The sequence below is a fragment of the Pangasianodon hypophthalmus genome, chromosome 8, assembly GCF_027358585.1.
Source record: "Pangasianodon hypophthalmus isolate fPanHyp1 chromosome 8, fPanHyp1.pri, whole genome shotgun sequence".
Classification (NCBI taxonomy): domain Eukaryota; kingdom Metazoa; phylum Chordata; class Actinopteri; order Siluriformes; family Pangasiidae; genus Pangasianodon; species Pangasianodon hypophthalmus.
The window spans coordinates 11,480,882-11,507,844 of record NC_069717.1 but is presented as its reverse complement, the minus strand read 5'-3'; the positions used below and the strand labels follow the sequence as shown (position 1 = coordinate 11,507,844).

Here is a 26,963-nt window from a genome sequence, read left to right as displayed (position 1 = left end):
ATTGGTGATGCCAGCAGAAGGAGGAAAAAGGTGTTTTTTCCATTGCAATTGTTGTAAAACTTTTGTATTCAAGGCCTGTGGTGACTGAAACAAGGGTTGGTGAGGCGAGGTCAGGGAAAAAGTACAGGAGGCCCCATTTCTATCCTTTCTGAGGGTCTAAAAACTCAGCCCACTCACAGTATTTGTGCCAAGCCAGTAAGAGAGAACAGAGAAGATCTGTGGATGTAGACTTCTCTCGCGCCTTGTGCTCATATTCACTTTCAATCAGGTTACCTTAGTATGCTGTATACTGGTACACAGGAGAATACAAAAATGGTTCTAAAATCTCATAAATAAAGATTTATGTACATATCTGACGATATATGCATTGCCATGTAGCAATTTCCAAAACTTGCTTTGTATTTTTGTTTTTTTAAATCCACCATTTAGCAGTTGCTTATATTGTACTACTGAATTGCACTATTCTATCACTGTTTCATATGATTAATATTTCTACGTCAATTGATCTAAGTAAATTATAACTATTTACGATACATAAAATCTCCTCTGCAGGAAAACTGATTAGTGCCACCCTTGTAAAATTGTTCATTTTTTAAACAGCGACAGCGCCCCCAAGCGTCATCAGTTACTTAATGCAACATTTAATTCAATAGGTAAAAGGGCATTTAACAACACATCAAACATTGACAAGTGTGCTTTAACCGGTGCATTAATCTTTGTTGCAGCATGTCGATGTAATTTTTCTCAGACTGGAAGTGAAGTGAACTAAGATTTCGGACCCTCATACACTTTCATTACATTCTGTAAGCTGCTGCACTCATCCTTTATCATCCTTTATAATTTTCATTCTAACAAAAAAAAATTTAAGTCCTAAAATTTGTAAGGGGCATTAACTCATAGCTCCAGGATCCCCTGTTCAAATCTGAGCTCAGGTTACTCTCTGTGCGATGTTTCACACAGTCTCCTTGTGTGGGTGGATTGAGTATATTAAACCGCCTCAGATGTGAATGGGTGTGTGAATGTGTGTGTTTATGGTACCCTGCGGCTGACTGGCATCCCATCTAGGCTGTATTCCTGCCATGCGCCCAGTGTTCCCAGGATAGGCCCCAGATCCACTTTGACCCTGGATAAAGTGGTTACTGAAGATAAGTCAGTTTAGACAAAATACATAACAAAAAAAAATTAATGGTTCAACACTTTACTTCTGTCTTCAACCTCAATTTACACAAGGACATTTAAAGACTGGAGGATAAGTAGAAAGTGTCAAATCAAATACATTTCACAGAAAGGAAATAAAATGAACAAAACAAAGACTTGTCTTATTTCGCAGAGACAAATACGGATAACTACAACAGCACACAGGAATCAGAGTTAAAAAGCACTCTCTACATTCAAAAGTGCAGCCAATCCTTACACCTGGTAGTAACAGTCCTTTTTCTACACCAATCGCAGTACAGATGCAACTATGCCAACAGCAGTCAGAACAACACAAACACAAATTCAGCAATTTATGCATCAATTACCATTGATTAATCACTGCACACATAGGAATAAGGTCTATGGCCTATATTTACATGTTTTAGAGAAAGAACTCTTACTGGGCACCTGGACAGGTGACACTGTAAACGTTTGTGCAGATGTAACAGCTTTAAGACTGATGTTGGTCATCTGACCAGCAAAAAAATCTGTAGTAATTAGATACATAGATCAGTTAAGTGAAGCACAATGCCCAATAGTGCACCTTGAGTGCTTTCAAAAATTATGCTTTAGTGATATACATCATTTGTTCTCGCTAAAAGTTTTGTTCTGTGTTTTTGTACAAAGACATTTTTGTGATTTCTACTCTTAGTTATTTTGGTATCTGCAGCAAAAAACCCTTTGGAAATAGCTGTAATATATAATGTTGGGTTTTACATCTTTTGTTATATTAAAACATTAAAAAAAATCTCATCACCTCCCTTACAGAAATACTGCTGCTGAATTTGATGCTTCACATTTGTGATTGGATGGATCACAGCTTACAGTGTAAAACAAAAAAAAAAAACATGTTCAAGTAGAGCTGATTTACAGTAATGAATTTTCTTAATGCAAAAAAAAGAAGAAAAAAAAGGAAAAAGGGTGTTCATGCACAACTATAAAACTAGATGTACGTATGGCATTAAAATCACATGTTTTATGCATCTGTATTATGATGAATAGCTGGTATGAACATCTTCTCCTGTTACTCCCATTCTTTAACAGTATTTTGTTGTGCTTTAGGCATTTGCTGGCTGTGAGGTTGGACCAGGTCTAATCATAAAAAAAAATTAAAAACAAAAAATAAAACCCAGAAATTTTTTAAAATAATTCTGAATGAAATCTGATTTACAAGGTTTGTTTCTCTACAGACCACTGTACAATGAAGCACTCTAAAATGTTTTGATGTTTGTTTAATCCTAAATAAAAAGAAACGGGCACTTCAAAAAAACCTAAACCATTCCTAACATATTGCTTTTCTAATTTAAACAATATCACCATGAGAATCTAATAATAAATTTACATTATTTACCTTACTAGTGTTTGCAACTTTTTTTTTGTTTGTTTTAAACACTGCCTTCGAAAGGACCTGACATTAATTAACAAAATTATTAACATAATTAATAAAAAAACAAAAGTACTGACTCTCTTACAAGTATGAAATACGGCATAACGTGGCTTTACAAATGAGAAACAGATATTGTTCAATATACATTTGAGTGCAAAAGTTTGCATCCTTGTTTTATGGGTGAAAAAAATCTACCTCTGTTTACTGAACATGACGTCTTCATGCTATCCAACTGAATGCCTTTTATAACATGGCATTATAGCAATTTAGTTGCTGTTATCTTTATTAGCAAGTGCAAAAGTTCGCACTCCCAGTGACATGCTCTGATCGATTTTAATGAGCCTCAAGAAGCAGTCAACACATTTACTTTGTTCAGTCTTATTTACACCATGAAAAGTTCAAACAGGCTCTACAGTTGTGCGCAGTTAAGAGAATTCGAAAAATACCTGGTGACAGAGCTGGTGAACAGTGTAAAAAAGTCAGTGTTTAGTGGCACCATTACCAGTAGTAAAATTTAGAAATGGAAAAAAGAGACACAAAAACATGACCAAAGAGTGGAAAAATATTCTTTAAAACATACTGTTTGTGAGCGAATCACAAAAATCCTGAAAAAGTCCTTAGAGGTGAGGGGAATAACAGAAATAACAATAACAAAAATAAAAATAACACGATTACATCATAGTCTGAAATATCATTTTGAAATTCTTCACAATTAATAGCAATACAATTAATGTTGCATTGTTGGTTTTATGATTTCGAAATAAGGGTATGCAAACTTTTGCAATCAATTGTAGTTAGCATATGTGTTAGTAAGACTCTTATTAATGCATATAAATACTCAGATACACTGGCTGCTGCAAAGATCTGATGACTTTTATATTCTTCTTGATATAAAAGGTTTCCAAATTTACAAAATACTATAGTGCCAGTAGCAGGGTTTTTTCCTGGGAAAAAAAAAAAAAAAAAAAAGAATTTACCTGCATTAAATGTTTACCTGCAAAAATGTCGCCAACAAAAAAATAAATATGAAATTGTTTTGAAAGAAAAAGGACCATCTCCATTCACCTTCTTTATAACTGACCATTCAGGCTATTAAGTCTAACCTGCATGGATCAGCTATCCAATTCCATATTCCTTCAAAAACAAAGAAAAAAAAGTCTTCATATTAAAACCAGTGGTTGCTCTATGTTCACTTCAGTTTGATATGTCCATCTAGCTCTTCTGAAAAACACATAGCAAAGAATACAGTTGGTACAGACATGTCATATGGGTGTGGCTATTTATGACTATGAGATTAGCTGATGTTAAATTCTTATTAGCTGATGTTATGTTCATTTACCATACCAGGTTGGTTGCCATTGGTGCCATACACAGTAGTGATCTCTGCTATTTGTCGCTGTAGCTTGTGAGAGGTGGAGAGCGTGTCGTCTCCTTCGGTGTCTCGTTCCGATTCTCGTTCCCTCTTACACGTGACACGTCCTGCTGTGTGAAGAACACGTCCTGAAACAGCAAAGAGAATAAGGCCACTGATGAAAACCCAGTAAACAGAGAAGTAGGCATGTTCTTAGATCAAAATAAGTTACATTGCTGTGTTATAAAACAGGAATGGTTTTGGTTCTAAAATCTGATTGGCTGAGCTGTGTTTGTAGCTGTAAAATCCTCGTTACACACACACTTGTGTCCACATCACAATAACTGAATTCTGTGTTAATACACAAAGTTTTAAAACAATAAAACCATCCATATAATACCCTTATCTTTGCCTGTTTTGTTGCTTAACAAAGCTTTACATTGCATAGTTGGAGAACTGTTTATTGTGAAAATTATTACTAATAAATTACATTATTTATTTAACATGGGAACTTATTGGATTGTTTTTATCACAGGTAAGGTTTTTTAATCAATGCCCTTACCTGTGATGAAATCACTATAACACGCCCTCTCATGGCTTATTACTTTATTTTAGACTTTGATGTTACTGTTTTTTTCCCCATTTTGTTGCAATTTATTGTTGTTGTCAGTTATCAGTTACATAGTTTCTGTAATCTTTATCAGTAGACTCTCATGGTGGTCCTGTTACCTGCGTAGTGTGTATTGTGTAGTGCACTGTCCAGTGCATCTATTGTATTGTACTTTTCTGTGTATGTACTGCACTGTATTTGCACTTTATGTAATCCTTTTGAACATGCTTTTGGTCATTCACCATGATCCTGTGGAATGATTTTTATTCCACTGTAAATAAGTAGATGGATGGGATAGCATTAAAATGTTGACTTGACTTGCAACAGCCTATTTGAGTATTGCTGCTGACCATGTGAATCCATTCATGGAAACAATTTAACCATCTTCTAATGGCTCCTTCCTGCATGATAATGCACCATGTCACAAAGCAAACGTTGTCTCAAACTGGTTTCATGAACATGACAATGAGTTCAGTGCTCTTCAGTGGCCTTCCCAGTCACCAGATCTGAATCCAACAGAACTCCTTTGGGATGTGGCAAAATGGGAGATTCACAGCATGAAAGTGCACCCGAAAGATCTGCAGGAACTGTGCAATGCAATCATGTCAACATGGACCAGAATCTCAAAGAAATTTTTCCAACATCTTGTGGTATCCATGCCAAAAAGTATTGAGGCTGTTTTGAGAGCAGAGGGAGGCCCTACCCAGTGAGTGAATTGTCCCATTATGATACCATTTAATTTGGATCATGTGTTTACCATAACAAGCCATCTCAAAGTGAAACACAATTCATAGGTTCAGTCTCACCTAACTTTTGTTGCTGCTGCATTCTGCTTGGTCCCTGGTGCTCCTCACTGTCAAAGTTCAGCAGAATACTTCCACTCCGGTTACCATTGGCAACCGAGCTGCCTGATATGGCTGGTGCTGTCAAAGTGCAAGTTACATAAAGGTAAGTACTTACCAGTTCTTTTCTTTCAATTCTAAGTATTGCTTCTCTTGTATGTTTAGACTTCTTTTTCACAACTGTAAATGAGGAGAACTCTTAGCATGGACTGGAGTTCTGGGAAGCTTCTTCTTTATGCTTCTTATTTTTTAGCTCGAAAGCAGGAATGAGACTATCTAACTGTACTTCTCTACCAAACAGCGCGGCTTGCCATGGATCGGCAACACGTGAACCCAGTATTATCTATATCCTGTCCAAGTGCATGAGTGGCTTTCCCATCACATAAGATCTAGATCTGTGAAAGTAGGAAGAACTTCTTTGGAGGTTTTCAGGATGTGACTTGATAGGCACAGCAGTAAAATACTACTTTAAATTCTAATTAATAATTTTCTAATTAAACCAGGCATATCTCATTTTGATATTAAAATGTGTGAGGTGCTGCCATGCTTCTTCAAATATTTTATAACTCCATTAATCATTGGATCAATCCTTAATTTATTAATTGTGTATGTCTATTAGGACTTAGTTACTAACTGGATAAAACAGCTTCTTAGATAGTTAGCTAAATAAGAACTGCATAGTCCCAACTGGGAAATTGTTTTCTCGATACAAGATAATATTCATAATGCATATCCCACAAAGCATTTATTTCATCATGATACACAGTAAAACTTCAAATGGCTGCATTTAGAAATCAAGCTCCCTACTTTGACCAGAACCACTTACAAAGTCGTCCATTTCAAGACATTTCAACAAAAGCTCTAAAAGAAATAAAAGCACGGGTGGACATTTTAAAAAAGCTGTTGCTAGATTAATTACTTTGGTGCCACTGAAATTTGTGGACAATCAGGGAGACTCTATAGATTGCCCTACCATCATCAAAATCACTGAGGACTCTGTAGACTGCCCTATAGTTGTCAAACATGGTCAGGTCTCTTTCTTAAAATCAACTGATATAGTTGTATGGAAAAGTTTAAGCACCCCAAAGTGAAAAGAAATAACCACAACTGCTGCAAATATCAATACATAGTTACTTTATATTTGATCATCTTAAAAAAAGAAAAAAAGAAAACAGTAACTGTAGCATGTAATAAAGTTTGGACATTCTTCCAGTTGTAAAGTCTCAGAACTTAATTAACTCTTAGATCTTAATTGACTCATTAGGACTCATTAGGCAGGTCATGAATTGTCATTAAAAATAACAATTAACAATTAACACTCAACAACCATGAGCTCCTCTAAGCAGCTGAATATGATGTTAATTGTTGCCTACAAAACAAGGGAAGGCTATAAAAAGATATCAAAGCACTTCCAGCTCACATTTTCCACTGTCCAAAATGTCATGAAGAAATGGCAGTTGAGGGATATTGCAGACATCAAGGGCCAGATCTGGATCTTTCAGAAAGTACTGCCTGTATGCTGGGCAGAAAGGCAATGCAAAACCCCCATATGCAGCTAAGGACATGAAGAAAGGTTTAGCTGACACTGGAATGGTGGTGCACCATTCTACTCTTCAGCATTGCTTGCACAAACAATGATGTGCATGGAGGAGTCATATCTAGATAAGCCAGAAGCATTCTGGAAACAATTGCTGTGGGCTGAAGAAGTAAAAATGAAACTATTTGGCCACAATCACCAAGGGTATGTTTGGAAAAAAGCATTTGATTAAAAGAACACCTTGCCAACTATTAAGCATGAGGGTGGATCTGTTATACACAGGTAGATGGAAGTATAGAATCCAGTAAATATCAGCAAATTCTGGAGGCAAATGTGACACAGTCAAGAAACTGAAGGTGAAGAGATTGGTTTCTACAACAAGACAATGATCCAAAACATACCTCAAAATCTACAATGATCTACTTCAAGAAACACAAGCTGTAGCTTTTGGAAAGGACCTCACAGTCCCCTGACTTGAACATCATTGAAAATCTGTAGATTGATCATAAACACACTGTGCATGCAAGACAGCCCAAGAATGTCTCAGAACTAGAAGCATTCTGCAAGGAAGAGTGGGTGAAGATTCATTAAACAAAAATAGAAAGACTCCTAGCCAGCTACAACAAGCATCTGCAAGCTGTGATATCTGCCAAAGGGGGTGTACTGCCTTGGTAGGGTGTCCAAATGTTTGCACATGCCACAGTTACTATTTTAATTTTTTCTATTTTTTTTTTTCATCAAATATAAGGTAACTGTGCATTGATATTTCCAGAAAATTTGTATTTTTTAAATAGTTTGTTGCAGAGGTTGTGTCTACTTTTTTCACTTCAAAAATCAACAAAATATTTAATTAGGCCAGTAGTATACAACTGTATTAGTATTCAAGAGTAGATGGGAATCACCATGCAACGAACCAGCACATTATATAGAGGAAACTTCAAGGAAAATAAGGAACGTTGACTGTCACCTGGTGTGTTGGTCCCAGACTGCTGTTCTCCTGGAGAGTAGGCCATCCCATTCCCATTCCCATTGTGCGTAGATGGCACTGAGGCCAGAAGTCCTGCATAAATGAAGAACAGATGTCAAGATGCCTATTATTAAAATGAAAGACAATAATAATAACAATGAACATTGAAAGTTGATTCAAAATAAATGACATTAAAATGTTTAATCTACAGTAGCACATAAAATTGAAAATAAAAGTCTAGGTAGGTTACTGCATATGCACAGAAATCAAGTTTGTCAAATCATGAAGCAGACTTTATAGAACAAATCAGTGAGCGGAGCTGTGAAGTCAAACAGAATTAGAAGAATTTGCATACTTTTGCACAAATTTAAAAAAGCAGCAGTAATTAAAGCTGTTGTAGCAACTATTTGTAGTGGTGCACATGGCCAATTCAGTGCCTAGGGTCTTTTTTATATACAATCTGAACCTGTGTACTTACATTTTTGGCTGGTGATTAGCTGAATACAGTTTGCTTATATCACAGTAAATATGTTTAGAAATTGAGCAATGCAGAAAAATCCATATTTAATCTCATTAGATTTTCTGAGGTCTTTGCAAAATGCTTCAGCCGTCATTGAACATAAATTACTGAAAACAACCACCAAGACAGAGCTTGCGGTCAAAATCTTACCTAGTCCTCTATAGCGGGAGAGTTGCTGGTATATCTGCTTCATCCTCTCAATGTTAAGGCGACTGGCCTCTGCATGGTTTACCATGGGCTTTGGGTAATGGACTCCAATTATGCACTTTGCTGCAGCCTGAACTGAATCTGGGGCATTCCATGGATCGTAGATATACTTGGCCGGAAAACCTCGAAGAATAGGTAAATAGCGTCTGGAAGGACAAGGAGAGATTAAACCGCAGAGTCTCATCATAGATACAGGAGAGGCTGTGTGTGGTGGTTGTCAGGTTCCCATTACAAAAAAGATGGATTTAGTATGCAATTAATATTTAGTATTAATATGCAATATTGCAAGGGTTTCTCTAATCGTGTGCTTCATATATCAGAGCACTCATTGCTACACAGGAACTGATGCAGAAAATGGACAGAAAATTCAACTCACAACTGTCTTTTAAAACTAGAAATAAATACATGTTTGTAGTACTGAAAAATAATCAAAGTGCTGGTTTTAGACAATTAAGGCAAACACTGTTGCTTTAAGTACATTAATGTCACCACGCCACTACAGTATAAGGAACCAGCCAAGAGTACAGAGCACTTCAATAAAGCCCTACTTGAATTCAGAACGTGTGGCTGAATGGAAGTTTTTCTTCTGGTCCCAGGACAGAGAAAGGCCACCTACCTACAAGTTCCACCTTACCAGAGCCTGGACAGAAGGTGGTCGATGTCACCACAATGCTTGCGGACAGGCGGACGCAGTATAAACCAACAGTTTCTGCCTGTGCTGAGACACTACGGAGATTCCTACTATAACACGCGTTAGAAAGCAGAGGCAGTGACCAACCCTTCCCACCCTCTTAGAGTCCGCCAGATCCATCCAATCAAGCACCTCCCCGCTCCTAACCCACCCAATCTGCCCAACTGAAACTCAGGGTTGAGTAAGAGGTTCAGGTTCACTCCCTGCCCCTCACACTGCTACTGATCGCTTTTGAGACGACAGTGATCCCAAGCCAAGGCAGAGAAACTTGCTAGCTGTCAAACGAGCAACACGGTATACTGTCCTCAGCTGCCGGGTGGCCCCCTCGTTTTGCCAAAAGGGACCACAACCCTTTCGCCAGGAACATTCATATCCTGCCTGGACAAGTGATAGAAATTAACAGAACCAGGAACATTTACATTGGGCATTGGGTGTTTTTGGGGAGGCCACTACATACACCTCAATACATTAAGAATTTGTAGGAGTTTGCTGTTCAAACAGATAAAGGTGTCTCAGCATGTGAGCATAAACTGTGCTCTCAGCAAGTTCACTTGGTGATAAGGCCAAGAAAAAAAACATTACATTGTTATTGTTCTCTTGCACAGGCAGGGCTGCATTTAACACCAAGAGCACCACTAAACATTTCATAAAGAGTCTGTTAAAGAGGAGTTGACCAAAGCTAGATAGGAGTGTTGTTATCCCTGGCTTTGGACCCCGCCTCCCATCATGCCCTCTGGGAAATGCATTGGAGCTCTATATGTATTAAATGCAGGCCAGGCTTAGTATTTCCTTACCAAGCGGTTAAAATCCCTTTTGATGAAACGAGATGCTACCGAGCTAAAGAACAGGCTACTGTATTGCCCAGAGAAAAAGCATCAAGCTTCAACCAGAATCACAGCTAACAGGCTTCCAAATGCTTTGGCTAAGAATGGCTTTTGTCTTAAAAGCAATCAACCACAATTTACAAAGGGGAAAGGAAAAACTGAACTTTTCACCCAATCCCAGAGAAGACAACAAATAAACATATTACAAATAGACTTTAAGCTGTTATGATAATGACATAATACATTTGCTGAAGAAATTAAAATAAAATAATAATGTTAGCAAAAGTTAGAAGACAGAATAGTAAAGTCAGGTACAGCAGAGGGGTATATCCATACTTTAAACTCTCTTACCTAAAAACATTTAACAGAATTAAAGGAAAAGCTACAGGCTATATAAAAAGCTTAGAGTTCTATATGCCCTATAACTATCTATTCTTACCTGCTTAAAAAAAAACTCACTTACCCATGCTTCTGAAAACAGCTGTCCTCAATCCTACTTATATTATGTTCTTTATCTCTCCAAAACAAGGATTTTCCAACAGCAGTAACTCACTTCTAATGAGACTCAATACTAATGAAAGGTCTGGATTAAAATCTCTTCACTTGCAGAAGCTGTCAATGTTACTTACTACCTAGCCGTGTATGGTTAACATTACCAACCTAATGAAGTCCCCATTAGGGTCAGTGCGCCGACCAAACCCTACTGGACAGTAGCAGTGGAAGAACTGCTGAAAGAATGAGCTGCAGGAGAGCCACATCCAGCTGCCTGCATTCACACTCCAGTCAGCATCCAATAGGAGCTCCTCAAAAACCTGTCGATCACAGCTACCATTACAGTCTAGCCAAATACATCAAGAAATTCATGCTCATAGATCCCATTTACAACGAAACACTTCAGAGTGACCGTGACAGTACTGCACTAATATGTTGCACTTACAGTAAATTTCACGTCTGCGTCCACTACCAAGTACTGTTTTTAATTCAGGACTAACAAATAAAAATCTCTAAATTATGTGGAACAGAAGGATATGTATGCAACCATGGTTCTGTGACTAACTGGAGGATAACAAGGGTAATTTCCTTCAAAAATAGTGGAGATTCTCATGTGCTTGATTCCTTGCTAAGTACAAAAAGCAAAGTTGTCACCTCGGGTAGGTAGCCTATAAAAGGTACCCCTCTACGTCATGTTTGTCCTCTGGCTATTCTCGTCACCCTGAGTCACCAAGGTGGTCTGACAGTCCTCCATTTTGTTGTGCCTTAGTTACATATGCAGCCGTACATTCTACATCCTTACGTTCCCGAAAGCTAAAGTGGTTTCTTTGGAACTTGTGGATGGCAAATAGCAAAGCTGTCTTAAGATATCATAACACGTCCGTATGGTACAAACCCTCAAACAAAAACAGACAGCACTCATAAATACTGATAAACCATGCTTTACTGAAGATGAGAATCACTCAACTTACTTTCTATACTTTCTATGGCCACTGCACCTGCAGGTATGGGTAATAAGGTCCAGGTGCAATTGTGGATGTGTGTCTCTTGTTTGGAGTCTCTTTTATATTCTGGTTGCAGGTAGCACAGATTTACAGAGCAGAGCTTCATCAGCCTATACCACTAGTGAGGCCACTTGTGTTTCCAACAAAACTTAGTGCTTCTGCTACTGCAGCTAGTACTCTTGATCCTTTATCATGCAGCAGCTTCACTGTTCTCTTGAGCATACATAAAAGCTCTTTAATGAAATTGAGGCATTGTATACACCTCTGAATCCACTTCCTCAGCTCCTTGGAAAAATGAGAATGGGAATGAACATGACAAAAAAACATGACACCTGTTGACTCAAACATGAATTCTTTTACAGGCTATACAGGTCACAGTAGTCCTGTATTTTGCAATGACACACAGGAATCTCCACTAATTCCATAGGAAACCACTTTGGAGGGTTAGAACGTAAGGAAGAACTGTAGTTCTCAAACAAAACTATATTTTATAAACAGAGTGAATCCAGAATCTATCCTAGGACACTGAATTCAAGGCTAGAATGCACCCTTGATGGGATGGCACTCCATGTTCCACACACATGCATGCTCATTCACACCTAGGGGCAATTTGGAGTAGGTAATCCAACTATCTGCATGTTTTTGTAAGGTGGGAGGAAAACCAGAGGAAACCTATGCAAACATGAAGAAAACATGCAAACACTGCACAGACAATAACCCAAGCTCAGGATCAAACCCTGGATGCTATGCTGAACTGCCAGAGTGCCCTACAAAATTACTATTTAAAAAAGTTGCCATATGGTTCATACTGTGACTTTCCTAAACAGCTATAAAATGTCAGGTTTAAATAATGAATTCTTGAATTAGAATTCCTAACTTATCTTTTACTTCATCATGTGTCAATATATTTATGAAAAATGTTACTGTCTTGGTAGTAAATTCAGACTTTTGGATATAATAATTCCAAATCAGACTTTTGTAGTAAATAATGTCTTTTGTGTGGACACCAGACATTCAAATATCAGAAATTCAGTTCTATACATTCAGCAAATCTTCCACTTATTCCATTTAATAATATATATATATATTGTTCCCTGAATGTGCAAAGCACCTTCATGCCCTCCTCCCAACTGATCCACAGGTCTCCTCGGGTGAGGAAGCAAGCCACAGCATGACGAGCAAGGTGATGGATCCAGCCCTCCTGCCTCAGCTGGGTCATGATGGCATCAATCCATGGGAAACCAGTCTTAGCCTCAGCCCATTTGGCCAGTGCCTCTGGGTTCTTATCCCAGGGAATGCGCACACAGATGGGGTTGCCCTCCATCTTGTCAAATCGTGGGTTGGTGGTAGCAGCGGTGTAAAAAAATTCTCGCCACAGCAACTGGCCATAGAGGGAGAGGGGAGGGGTGCTGGTCTTCTTTACCTAGAGGAAAAATAAGTGATTGATATATTTGAATCCTAAACTTAACTATATTCCATGTTTCTATTAATGTGCAAGCTTGAGAGTAATCTAAGGTTAAAAAATAAACAAGCTCCAAATAAACCTCATAATTCTATCATATTATAATTTATAAGAAAATAAATGCTACTTAGTGTTTAATATAAAATTCCATCCATCCTGTTTATTTCTAAACTAGGAAGAGGTGTGGGGCAACCTTTCTGTAGAGGTCTGTAAGTTTGAAATAGAAGAGGCGACAGGAGAGGCAGCCAAAGCGAAGGTAAGGGCTCAGGCCTGTAGGGCTGGCCAGCAGGGAGTTGGCATTCATTCTTGGCCTCTCAAAGTTGGCCACCCAAGCCTGGAATAGAAGGAAAAAATAAACATGAAGGTATTTAACCAGTCTGAAACATAACAGTCTCATTTTACATATAGTACATGTCCTTCTAAATGTTTACTATTATTCTACTGTTATTCTTAAGTCATGGTTTTCCATTCTATATGAATTCCTGTACCTTTCTCTCTAGATGTCTCTCAATCCTTGTTAGTGCTTCTGTCTCCCCGCCTGGCCACACAGCAGAGGGTAGTCCTTCTGTGTCAAACCCTATATACAAACATGAAATAATTAGCACCTATTTACAAATATAGCTGTGCAGCGCATACATACATAAACAATAGGAGACAATAGGAGAATACTTTGTGTTACATGACCACTGAGTGATATAACACTTCATATATTTTTTTTTAACTGAAATGAAAAATGTGTACTGTTAGAAGTATTGTGCTGTCTTACAATCATAACATGTCAAATGAGATCATGACAAGCAATAACCATCTGAGGGAACCCTGCAAGCATACTTGAATAATGCCTGCTGTTTACGCTTGTGATGTCGTTGGTGGTTTCAATAAATCAAGCACTATATCAGTGATTATTTCAGATGCAATGATGATTTCCTTGTGTACATTTATGACATTGCATTGTGTGTGGCACACACTAGCAAAGCATTGGCTATTCTGCTGCAGGTTGTCCCTCTAAATGAAACACTCTGATGCTAATTTAATTTTGATTGCCATGTGTGCGCAAGATGAATCACTTTCAGTGTGTTGAACCGACTCCAAAGCTTTGGGGCTAACTCTAATACTGAAACCACTGTATCGAATCTTTTTGAGAATGATGTGAACCGAAAGTAGGATGGACTTGATTACTTGACACACAATATTTATTAAAAATATATATTGGGTATGCTAAAAAAAAATAAAAACACTCTGCATAATGCATAGGATTCATTATACAAGTTATATTTTGAAAAAAAGAAAATGTTCATCTCGTAGACGAATCACTAATTTGAGACCATAACCCATTGTGTAGCCACACATTTTCATACTGACTTTTTGGACAAATACATGATGAAGTAGCATGATGATAGTAGCATGATGATATGCATTCTGTTGCCTGGTTTGGCGATAAGCTTGACTTGTATCCACCAGTGGCTAGATGACTTATCACCTGATGAAGTTCTTATCACCTAAGATCATATCACCTAACTTTAGGAGTCAGTGTATTAACCCTGTAACCTTTAATGATGCTCAGAATGCAGAAATTCTTTGCTGTGTCTGCTGCACATCTTGCAGTGTTATTCAATCCCTGCACCAGTTATTTATTTGCTATGGGGTAAGACGTGTCTAAGCAGAAGTTACCCCATTGGCTGGTGAACATCAATTTAGCCAAAACTGGACCTTATGCCCTGCACCCTATGAGGAGTGTCTTTCCATCACGGGCCTTATTTAGAGATGTGCCACTTCAGGAAGTCTGTGCTGTTGCTACTTGGGAGTCACCACGCACCTTCTCCAGATTTTTCCAAGATTAATGTTGCCACACTACAATCCCTGGGAGAGGCAGTCATCTCAGTGCAGTTCTAGGGTAAATCCCGAATTTTTTTGTTGAAAAATGAAAATACTTAAAAAAAAAAAAAAAAAAAAAAAAAAAAAAAAAAAAAGTGATTCTGAATATGTCCATGTATTCAGTACATTGTTTATCCTTTTTCTGGTGTTTTTGTGTTTGTTATCTGTATGCAGTTAATGATAGGCTTCTAGCCTTGGCTAATCTTGTTTCAGACCCATTTAACGTCCATTTTTTTCTGAATTACAGTTAATTTTACAGGAAAAATAATTTACACCTGTGCAAATGAGAATTTCAGGTCTACTGTTAATTTCACAAAGAGATGTGAAAAGAATTTTTAAAAAATTAAAAAAAAAAAAAAATTTTTAATAAATAAATAAGTAAACCACAGACTTCTCACCCAGCTCTTCAAGAGAAGGCACGCCATATTTGTCCCCATGGTCTTCAGATACAGGCGTGACACAGCAGCCCATAAGGGAGCTAGACAGGGTCTCCACTGGCATCTCTGGTGGGTCCATACGGCTGATCAGAGTCTGGAAACGCTTGTAGGTGAGGGGTGGCTGACCGCCATTCAACTCAATGATTCTTTTAGGAAAAACGATTGGAAAAAGCAAATTTGTTGGGAAAGCACTTTAGTGGCAGTTTGTCCAGCAGGAATGTTTAAAATTTAATTCAATAAGCAAATAATTTACTAAATAATTTACAATTCTGGTAATCAGCACAATAGTTTTGCCATAAACCATCCACATAAATTCTGAATTTTACTAAAAACTACTGAATTTTATACATTTTATTAGTATGTTATTAGGTAAAAAGAATATTGCTATTGTATATTTAATTTGTGGCATCTTATTTTGGCATTATATAACAGTCAGAATTAAAGCAGTTCGTACTTGTCCAGATTGTAAAGCGTATGTGAGATCTTGACAATGACTTCCACCCCAGCCTCCATTGCAAGCTTCTTAATGGCAGCATCTCGCTCCTTCCCAAAAGGTTCTGAGTCATACTCAAAGGTCAACCTGGATATTTCCCACTCCTGAAGGGGTAAAAAGCAAAGAGAAAGGGCTCGAAAGAAAATTCCAAGGGCTTTCTACTGTTTTTTTTTTTTAACTCTAAGAAAATTGCCTAATTCAAGAGTAGTTTCTTAAGAATATGAGTGGCTGCTAAATTGAACAAATTTCACCTTAAATAATCGTGGGAAAACGTTGGCTGGTTGACCGCGGATAACAAAAAGGCGTGAATTGAGCTTCCGGAGACTGGAGTCAAGATCATCTAGGCACTGAAGGAGAAATCTAGAAAAAAAACAAACACAGGGTTTGGGCTGTGACAAATTCTCTTCCAATGTGAATAAATACAGGCAGTTTTATAAACTCCAGAACAGATTTTAATGCTTTTCAGTAATTCAGTAATATACAGTGAGGAGAAATAAGTATATGGACACTTTTGTTTTTGTCATTTAATATACTTCCAGTGCATATATCCACTTCAAATTAACACACATAATGTCTTTTAACTACCTACTTATAAATATGAAGTATGTATTCATAAACATATGAAAAGATATGTATACGAAAACTAAAATGAAGCTGGGATATGCAAAGAAAAGAATTCTGCTTTACTCTAATGTATATGTGACAAATAAAAGGCTTTCTTCTTTCTTCTTCTTCCTTCTTGCAATCCAGCACTCAGGCTTCCTGGTTAAGAGGCTACATCATTTCTATTCCACTCTTCCTTGCAAAAATGCTCCAGATCTATCAAACTGCAAGGGGATCTCCTATAATCAGCCCTCTTCAAGTCATTCCACAGGTTTTCGATAGGATTTCGATCTGAGCTCTGACAGGGCCATTCCAAAACACTGATATTCTTCTTTTGAATCCACTCATTTGTTGACTTGGTTCTGTGCTTTGGGTCATGATCATGCTAGGAAGGGACATTTTTCTTAATCTTTAGCTGTCTAACATCGGCCTCCAGGTATTTTTTTTATACTGCATTAGATTGAATTTTTTTTAAATACAACAGACTGCATTTGGACACAGATCAATGATTCCCACTAATTTTACTAGAGCAACAGTGCCAGTTGAAGAGAAGCAGCCCCACAGCATGATACTGCCACCACCATGTTTCACTGTAGGTATGGTGTTCTTTGGGTGATAAGCTGTGTTGTTTTTGCACCAAATATATCTATTGGAATTATGCTCAAAATGGTCTTGGTCTCAGCAGACCATTACTCATTTTGCCCCATGGTTTGGGGTGATTTATTCAGGCTTGGAGGTTTTTTTTTTTCACAGGAAAGATCTTCCATGTAGCCATCCTACTCCATACCCCAGACATGCAAAGAATTGTTGTCACACACAGGAAGTGACCAGCACATGCCAGATATTCCTGCAGATCTTATAATATTGCTATAGGTCTCTAGGCAGCCTCCCTGATAAATTTTCTTCTTGTCCTTTCATCATCCCTTTTGGAGAGAATTCCTGTTTTTGGTAACGCCAATGTGGTGCCCCATTTTCTCCATTGTTGATAATGGCCTTCGTGGTGTTCCATTGGCACATGTTTTGGATTTTTTTTTTGTACCCCTCTCCTGATCAATACCTTTTGACAATGAGATCCTGTACATGCTTTATAAATTCTTTGTGGACCATGGCTTCAGCAGTCAGATTATCCTGCAGAAATAGCTGATCTTTATTTGGGGTTAATCAGAGTCACTTCACTGACAACAGGTGTATAATAATTACTTTTGTACATGAGTGTGAATGTGATCGCCAATTATAAAAGGGACTACACACTTATGCAACTAGGTTATTGTACGTTTTTCCTTTTTGTTGCCCCCTCTCCCAACATTTCTATTCGTTTTTCACTTGAATTTTGTCCCCAGACTAGGATTGTGAAGTTGTGTGTAATATACCATCTACCTAGAATGTCCCCTATTGCCAACTGTTCCTTATCTATGCTTATGAATATATTATGCTCATGTCAAGTAATTACCCCTCTTAGCAAATACTGCGGCTCATGGCAGGGTCTTGTCTCTGCCCCTGTCTTGCCATTGGTCTGTCTCCCTGTTGTGTCGTGATTATGTCCATCTGTTATCTGTTTAGTTTGTCTATTTATACTATTGTGTGCCTTAGTTTCAGTGTGAAGTCTTATTGTGCATCCTCATTGTTAAGTCTGAGTCTTTGTTTTCTAGTTCGTGTTTCCTGGTTTAGACCCTCGCCTTTATTTCCTTCGCTTATTTTTTCGCTTTTATTTATCGCTTTTATTTTTGTTTTCTGGCTTTGTTGTGATTATGGATTATCCCTTTTCCATGCTGCCTGTACTTTGACCTTTGCTTTGGATTACAAAATTGATTTCTGGTTTGCCCACAATAAACGACACACTAATATAATACTACTCACTTGTGTCCTGCCTCTTCTTACCAAATGTTACAGTTTATTAGTACAAAGTAAAAAAAAAAACATAATGTCTTCTGTATGCTGACACATTCTAGTGCAGTACTGGTACACGTCTACAGATACAGTATTGCACTGACCTAATGCCTATGAGCCTAATAATAATTTACTAACAAAGGAACAATATCTCAACAATGAAACTTGTTACATGGCAAAAATCAACTGTATGTTTTGTGGTGCCTTTAGACAGAAAATAGGCGCGTTTATTATTTCAGATTTTAAATACCCTGCCAGGGCCAGATTTAGGGGGGTGCTGGGTTGGGCTAGGCCCCCCATATTTTCTCTGCACTCTTGTAACACTCACCTCAAGACTTTTTTAGGACCCCATTATCAAGTACATTAATTAAATAACACATGTCAAACTCAAGGCCTGCAGGCCAAATACAGCCTTCTGCCTCGTTTCATTTGGCCTGCATGAATTCGGAAAAAACAAAACAAAAAAAAAAACACTGAAATGGCTCACAGTGTGCAGTACACTACATTTCATGCTATCTAGAATTCCATAGTGTAATGGTCCAGAGCACATCTTACAGTGTTGAAATGCTGTTTAAAATCAACATCTTGTCTGCTGTGTTTTGTAAACACTCACATCTATGATTCAGTTATACATGATGTAAGGAATTATTTTTGGTGTGATGAGGACATATAAAAAAATATGATTGTTTTTGTGATCATTTTTAAGGCACAATCTACCATCAAACAATCTTGCCGTATTAAAAACATTGCCATAAAATACCTTTTTAAGAGTTCCAGTGAAAATTATTATAATTTCATGTTAATAATAGGGGGATATTACACATTACATCTTGCAAATACTGATCTATTTTTATTTTCCTCTTACTGCACCAGCTCTCACCTCTAAATCTTTACGATTATAGTGTGGCTATCTGGCTACTAGCTTTCAAACAGAAATGGGACACTGCATGACCTGGATTGCTTAATTACTATGGTTTCTCACCATAGCAGATGGCAGCCAATAAAATGTGAAACAAAGGAATGCATTCATTAAAGAATTTTGATCAGTATCATAACTGTTATCAACTAATAGTGCACATGCACTTAAATAGTTTTTGTTACCCCTTCTTTTTCCTAGAAATGTCTTATTCTAATTTCTGAGCCTAGGTTTTTGGTGTTAATCAACAGAAAATGTTAAATAAGTTTTAAAAATCATTAGCCTTAGATTATGGCCCTTTGAGGTAGGCCAGAATCTGGCTCAGGCAGAATTTGATTTTGACACCCCTGACTTAGCTGTACATGGCAAAAATGTAAATATAAATAACAAAATAAAATAACACATAAATATATTAATTAATTATTATATATTATATATTAACTGCCCTTGTGGATGGCAGGGAGCCCGCAGTTCCTAAATATGATACAGAAATAATGTATCATCGGTAAGCATGACTGTAAAAGACGCCCACCCAGACATTTTGACACCCTCAATCAAGCCAGGCTAATCCAGCCATGTATCCTGCACAGCCATGCCTTCCAACTACACAGTCACACTTTAGCAGTCCTTGTTAGCAGACTGAGTAGACTGAGTAGACTTGCATTCACCATGTTACCACACTACCCTCTAGTGTCGAATAGATGTACTTCCTGTAAAAGTCAGATGAATAAGTTGAGAAAGATTGGCATGCAGACTATTCAGGGCATTTCTAAACCTGACTGCACGTGCAACACTGTCCTTCTGCAGGATTTAAATCCTGAGGCTTTTCTATAAACAGCCCCCATTCCTAGTAAGCTGTGGTCTTATCTTAGAGCTGCCAGAGGTTTCTATTCCCAGCTTTCTTTGCACACTGCCCATCTGGACATAAAGAGGTTTAAAGATATTTTTGGTTCAAACAACTGTTTGTGTGTACACTTTGACTCTGGAGCTCATGTAAAGGATCTGAACATGATTAGGTGGCCTGAGCTTCTACACCTGTCAAGTGTGTGACCCCATGATTAGGCTACACACACCCACACACACAGTGGGGTCCAAAATTCTGAGATCACTAGTGAAAATGCTTTTTTGCATTCTTTTCTAATTTACAACAATTTTCATTAAAAATGCTTTTATTGACAACAAGTTGAGTGAAAAGTAGAATCTTTGGAATATTTACATGTGTTTCTTAGTATTTGGCATGTCACCTTTTTGCTTTAATGACAGTGTGCACTCAAGCTGACATGCACTCCACAAGTTTGTGTAAAACCTTACGATCCATTTTAGATCAAATCCATCGGAGTGTCTTCTGAACACAAGCTTCAATAGAAGAGATTAAGCATGAGGAAAATCTGACCTTTTGTATAAAACAGTTGAAATGTAAAAAACAGTCAAAAATACCACAAATTTGCTTACATTTAAATAATGACCTAAAATAAACCTTCTGTTTATTTCTGATTTTGTATGGAAAAAAAAATCCTAGATTTTCAATGTGGTCTCAGGCTTTTAGACACCACTGTAGGTGTATTGAGATGGAAAAAACCTTATTGTAATTGTGAAACCAACACTTAAAAAAAAAAAAAAAAAGCACAGAATCCAGGCCAGCTGTGATAACAAAACAATGACAATAGGGGTAAATATGATAAAAATTAAAAAAAAAAAAAAAAAAAAAAAGGTATGTTTACTTAAAAGAATTATATTAAGCCTACATCACAGTTACACTAGACTACACTTCGATATAAAGACTACATGTTCAGAACATACACAGGAAGCATATGTGCTCTAATTCATTTGGTTGGTGTCAAAACATGCCCGTGGCCTGGTTAACCTCCCACCTGTGTCTGTGTTCTGGCTGAAGTGTTCAGACTGAGCCCAAAGTCAGACAGTCTGCTGGGAAAGCCGTGATTAGGAGCCAGACAGCAAAGCTCTCCATGCTCCACATAGAAAACTGCCCCCGCCCTGGCATATTTCCATTATACAACTCCTTTATAGACTACTAAACACACCCATTTTCTGAGCTTCATTCATAAAAGCATGCATTACTATTTACAAAATATGTTAGAAATGAATGTTAGAAAATAGTATGAATCATCCAATCGTTTAAATATTACTAATAACAACAAATAGTAACACAAAGTATTATATAAACTCATTAATTCATTTGACCTACAGTGTGTGTCCTCTGAATGGTTTGTTGAAAACTCCCATTTTTCAGTGCTTTGCTCATTCATACATCACTTATATAACTGCCCTGGCCTACATATGAACGCGCAAGCGTGCAGCCACTGGAGGGCGTAAAATTAGCCTAGTGACCTGCTTTCAACTACAACAGCACTCCTTATACCTTCCAAAAGAAAAGAAATACCTAATTTCCGGCATCAATTTCTCTGGGTCATGTGACAGTCTGCCACTACAGAGGGTGCAGCAGGAAGTTTTAAGTTAAAGTGAGGGGAATTCATAGGCACTGAAGTTAAAAAATGGGACAGAACTGCACGTGCTTGTAATGTTCTGACACTGAAAGTCATTCTTGTCCGATTGGTCTCATGTTCCATGACATCTGAGGCATCACACTGTCACACCTTTTGCTGTTCAACAGGCATGAATACATAAGGGGTGACATCTAAATTTTTTCCCCCCAATGTTTTCAGGAGTGATGTTATGTGAAGCCTGTTGCTTATACACATTATATATGATGGAAATGGGTCACAATGTATTTAATACATCACTAAGACCTACTAACATGACATGAATAGAATCATTGAAAAAAAGATCATTACATAGTCCATGAGACATGACATATTCCAGTTATTTTATTCTTAAAAGTGACATTCTTATTTGAAACACTCCATAAATTAATTCTGCACACATGACTACTGAGGTTAAAGTATTTACAGTGTACATCATGCTTTATAGGAACAGTTACATGACATTCGGTAAGCGTGAGTCAAATGAAATCCTTAAAAGTGCAAAAATTAGAGAAACATTACATTAAATTTGTAGTGCAAAAGTAAAAATATACTACTGGTCCATTGTTCTCAATGGCCCTTTCTACTGCTACCTTAAGCGTGATACACATTTTTGACACCTATCTGCAAATAAAATTTTTTTAAAAATATATAAAGGTTCTAATCTGACTCACCCAAGTATCATGACAAAGACCTTAATTATTAGTTTATACTGAAGGCTTCCATGTTAATAGGTTCACAGAATGTTCACTTTTAGACTGGTAGCACATTAGATTGAATAAACTCAATACTTGCCTTCATGCAACAAGTGTTTAACCAAGACTGGAGATGCCATAAGTACACATGCAGCTAATGAGAACAGGTCCAATCACATTTATATCACTTTTAATTTAATACAATCAGGTGAACTGCTGTTTAATGCAGACTAAAGTATTCCATTCAGAAAATAAGCAAAGATTAATGACATGATCTGCGACAGACTGCTTTCAGTTCGGGCTGACTCACTGATTCACAGATTTTCCACTTCCAGCATCTGCTAATCATTTAGTCGGCCTACATTCTCCAGAGAATCAGTGATCGTGCTTGCAAAGCAATGATCCCCAGTCTGGGCAAATTGCTATTTGGGCGGACACGTTTAAAATAGCACCATATGGAAACAATTAGTGTGACAGTATCAGGTGTGGGGAAGGTATCTAGGTTTAGCTATGTTCATTTGGCTTTAGTATGCAAAAAAAGTCAGAATGCAGTTAAGTGAAACCACAGAGTAATTAGTGCACTGACTTACACAAAGCACTGTGTTACCTTGAATGTTTTTATTTAATATTTAGGGGCATATGTAAATAATGCTATTAGTATACAAATGTTATCTGTATACCGCATGGAGCTCACCTTGTACAATCTATGTAATGTATTGTGCAACCTATTGTAATGTAGGTGGCTAATTAATGAATTAAAAACTGGTATGTCAGGTACAATGCTTCAGATGACAATACAGCCAATGTGTGCAATTAGCATGCCATAGTTTGGTACAAAATGCACTTAAAATCCAAGGACAGTGTGTACTAGGTCAGTGGTTAACTAGGTCAATGGTTAACTCACATTTCAAGTTAAGGTAATAATGAGGCCCTCATCAGAACCTTTCGTCATTCAAGATTATCTGTTAAGTGATACTTTGGTGATAACATTTTTGTGAACCAAGTTAATAATCTATAATATGTACAATACAATACAATTATATATATATATATATATATATATAAAAAAGTATGAACAAGAATCTGTGTGCATAAAGAAAGCCTTTGAATTATTTTCACATACAATAAGTGTGTCAGAAACAGTGAGGCTGTAAATATAACTAAACTCATCTTACAGGCAAGTACTTCACAGACATGGACAACTGCAACTATATTGTTTATTTTCCAAGATTTAATAACATTAATTTATGTTACACGGAGCATTCATAACACTTCAGATTAACTGCTAACTTAACCGTCAGTTGTACATAACAAAACCAAGAAACCAACTCACCTCCACCTGTTGACCCCAAGGTTGGAGGACCCAGCAAACCAGGGGTCCAGGAAGTAAACACAGCGGATGGTGCCTGCACCCCGCACTGCCTCCTGAAGTGCAGGGTTGTCATGCAGACGCAGACCCTTCCGAAACCAGTGGATGGAATTTGGGGCCATATCTGGTATGTCGGCTTTACATGATTGAGAAACAGGAAAATAGTCTGTTAGCTAACCTACTAATGACGCTCTCGTCTTACTAATAGGCTCAGTTCAAATATGTAGCAAAAAAAAAAAAAAAAAAAAAAAAAAACAACCTTTAAGAATAAACATCAAATAAAACATTTGCATGGTAATTTGATCATATCACCATCATCATGAGTTTAAAAATACATCATTATACATTATGTATTTTATACATAATGTACATAAAATGTAATACATGTATACATGTACATAATGCTTCTTATAACATATATAACATATTATACATAATGTACCTCACACATCATTATACAAAAAATATCACATCATTCAGGATAAATCACATTGAACAATACACAATCAATAACAGTGAGCATCAATTTCACTATTTATAACCAATTAGATGAAAGGTGCATGCAGTAAAATGTATCCTTACCAAATTTTGCTACCACAAAGGCTACCGTGCCTACGACCATTAAGCCCAGAGTACTTATCTGCTTTCCAAAATACTCTTTTCTTTCATGACTGGGGACTGCTCCAGCTTCTGGCATACATCCTGTCCATCTGTGCTATCTGCCAGAATTCTCAATCTGTGACATTCAGTTTTCTTGGCTGCATCTAAGTCTGATTCATAATGCTGCCACAATAGTGACGTCCATGCAGGCAGGCGCTTAAAGCGGGGATTCCAAAAGCTAGTTTGGCACACTTTTAATGACCATCACAATTTAAGACAATATAGCTGATAATCTATTTAAACTCTAACACACTGGTCTCATAGTACTTCCTGTCCTGCACATTTTAGCATCTTCCCTGCTTTAACACACCTGATCCAGTTAATCAGCTCTGTAACATTTACATTTATGGCATTCGGCAGATGCCCTTGTCCAAAGCAACTTACAATTATCTCATTTATACAAGTAAGCATTGAGGGTTAAGGGCCCAGCAGTGGCAGCTTAGTGATACTGGGATTTGAACTCACAACCATCTAAACAGAAGCCCAACAGCTTAACCACTGAGCTACTGCTTCAGTCACAGCCATGCCTGAGTTGAAGTGGGTGTGTTAGAGCAGGGAAAACACTAAAATATGCAGGACATGGAGTACTCCAGGGCCAAGGTTGGGAACATGTGCTCTAACACTATGTTACACTGCAACAAAGCAAGGCTTTTATGACTTGAAGCAATATGCAATCCCCTGGCAGAGAAGATCTTGTCTGAGAAAAGAGTGCATGCAGCAGTTATTATAATTAAAAGCAAGAAGAAGAAGAAGAAGAAGAAGAAGTCTTCACAGATGCAGAAATTTGTTACTATTCTTAATATACTTCTATATGGATGCATTTGCTAAAAAACAAGTTACAAGAACATTATGTTCGTTATTCTACAGTCTCTGCTTGCCAACATCTGTACTTTATTTGTCTCTAATGCCTGATTTGAGAGTGAATAAACACCATTTCCTCTACTCTCTCCTTCACCCTTCTCCAAAATAGTACATACCGTTCACCCACAAGCCTGATTAATACAATGACGTACAAATAAAGGAGTAAAGAGAAGTTAAGAAAAACAACAAAAGTATAGGAAAACTTCAGTAAAACAGATGACTGATAGCTTCAGTATTAGGGATAATATCATGAGTCTGAGTCTCAGGTCCAAGTTTTCAGCTCTTATGCTATCCTATGTCTTATCCAACATCTTATACAACATCTTAGTAAGCAAGATGAATAACAAAAATATGTTGGGAAACAGTCTGGCTCCTGGAAATCATGTAGATAGTGTGAGGAAATGAAAAAGATGTGTTGATAAAGACTCAGACATCTTATGGAGTGGAAATTAGGTCAATGCAAACTGGGTGAAACTGAGCAGACTCCATAAGTGAGAGCTGATTCACACACGTAGGAGTCGTCCAAATCTGACAAAACGTCACCATTGTCACTAGACTGTCCAGTAATGAAAGCTTTAGGCATATTCAGAAGCTATTATTACATTAGTGGAAAACTCTGAGACACAAACAGTAATGAAACTGGGTCACCGCCGCGCGAGTTATGTAACTCCGACAGCGCGCTTTTCACTTATACCATTTCAGTACATAATGTCAAACAAAAAAAACACACAAACACAACACCAACCGATACAGTACCTTTAAATGTTATGTCAGTCCTGAAGAAAAGAGCATCTCTCCCCACGGTATTCGCTGCTCGTGCCCTTGGAGCTGCGCACTACCTGGTTCCACAGTGTGTTTTGCTGCGTCGTGTGCTCAGATTCTCTCTGTGTTGAGTTCCCTGTGAGGGCAGCGGCCCATGTGATTGGCTGAAACACAGTCACGTGACAGGGTGAGCCTCACGTTTAGGACGCGTGGAGTATCACGGATCGATTGAACTGAATTTTACATGGCAGCTTAAAGGAAAACCTGAATCGGCGACATATGGTTTATGCGTTTCAGCACAATGATTCGATTCATACTCCAGTTTCTGTTTGAGCTGTTTGTTATTTTCGGATGTCGGGTTGTCTAGGCCATTTCATATATCCATAGGTATAAAATATTATATATAATAATATACATAATAAATATGGACTATTGTATATAAAGCTCCAATATAAAATAAAGCATAATTAATCACTGATAAGGTTTCTGGGAATGTGCTATAAGTGATAAACTGTCAGTAAAATTCATTCATTCATTCATTCATTCATTCATCTATCCATCTATGTATTTTATTATTATTATTATTATTATTATTATTATTATTTAACCTTTTTTATGGTATGGAGATAATGCAGACACATAAAAAAGTAAACAACGCAATGCAATAAATAACAAATACAATATTTTAAATTACAAAGTCATTCATTATTTTGATTTATTTTGCTTGACTTCTTTTTCATCTTTGTATTTAGGTCTATTTATTTCTGTATTCTGTGTCTATATGATCGATATTGTAATTTCCTGGCATAACAA

General features: G+C 37.3%; 1 protein-coding gene across 3 annotated transcripts; it reads right to left on the bottom strand.

The window, feature by feature from the left end:
• Positions 1–1,182: 1,182 nt before the first annotated feature.
• Positions 1,183–26,484, bottom strand: cry3a (cryptochrome circadian regulator 3a). Of its 3 annotated transcripts, none has more exons than XM_034306367.2 (14): positions 26,145–26,484; positions 23,832–24,003; positions 16,148–16,256; positions 15,858–16,000; positions 15,365–15,549; positions 13,580–13,668; positions 13,285–13,425; positions 12,741–13,052; positions 10,794–10,945; positions 8,562–8,764; positions 7,892–7,984; positions 5,352–5,468; positions 3,924–4,084; positions 1,183–3,805 (listed from the first exon to the last, which is right to left on the bottom strand). In XM_034306367.2, the coding sequence occupies exons 2-14, from the start codon at positions 23,987–23,989 to the stop codon at positions 3,797–3,799; spliced, it is 1,872 nt and encodes a 623-aa protein (XP_034162258.1). In that variant the 5' UTR covers positions 23,990–24,003; positions 26,145–26,484; the 3' UTR covers positions 1,183–3,796. The 3 variants fall into 3 exon arrangements, with proteins under 3 accessions (XP_034162258.1, XP_034162257.1, XP_034162259.1); XM_034306366.2 differs by having other exon boundaries at positions 3,929–4,084; positions 26,145–26,477; XM_034306368.2 differs by lacking the exon at positions 5,352–5,468 and having other exon boundaries at positions 3,929–4,084; positions 26,145–26,480.
• Positions 26,485–26,963: the final 479 nt, after the last annotated feature.

Excerpts from the sequence above, each read along its gene's own strand:
- cry3a (XM_034306366.2), bottom strand. The coding sequence starts at position 23,989 with ATGGCCCCAAATTCCATCCACTGGTTTCGGAAGGGTCTGCGTCTGCAT. Across the intron at positions 16,257-23,831 it reads CTTGGGGTCAACAGGTGGAG|ATTTCTCCTTCAGTGCCTAG; the intron begins GTGAGTTGGTTT and ends TTTTTTTTCTAG. Across the intron at positions 16,001-16,147 it reads TTTTCCCACGATTATTTAAG|GAGTGGGAAATATCCAGGTT; the intron begins GTGAAATTTGTT and ends TTACCCCTTCAG.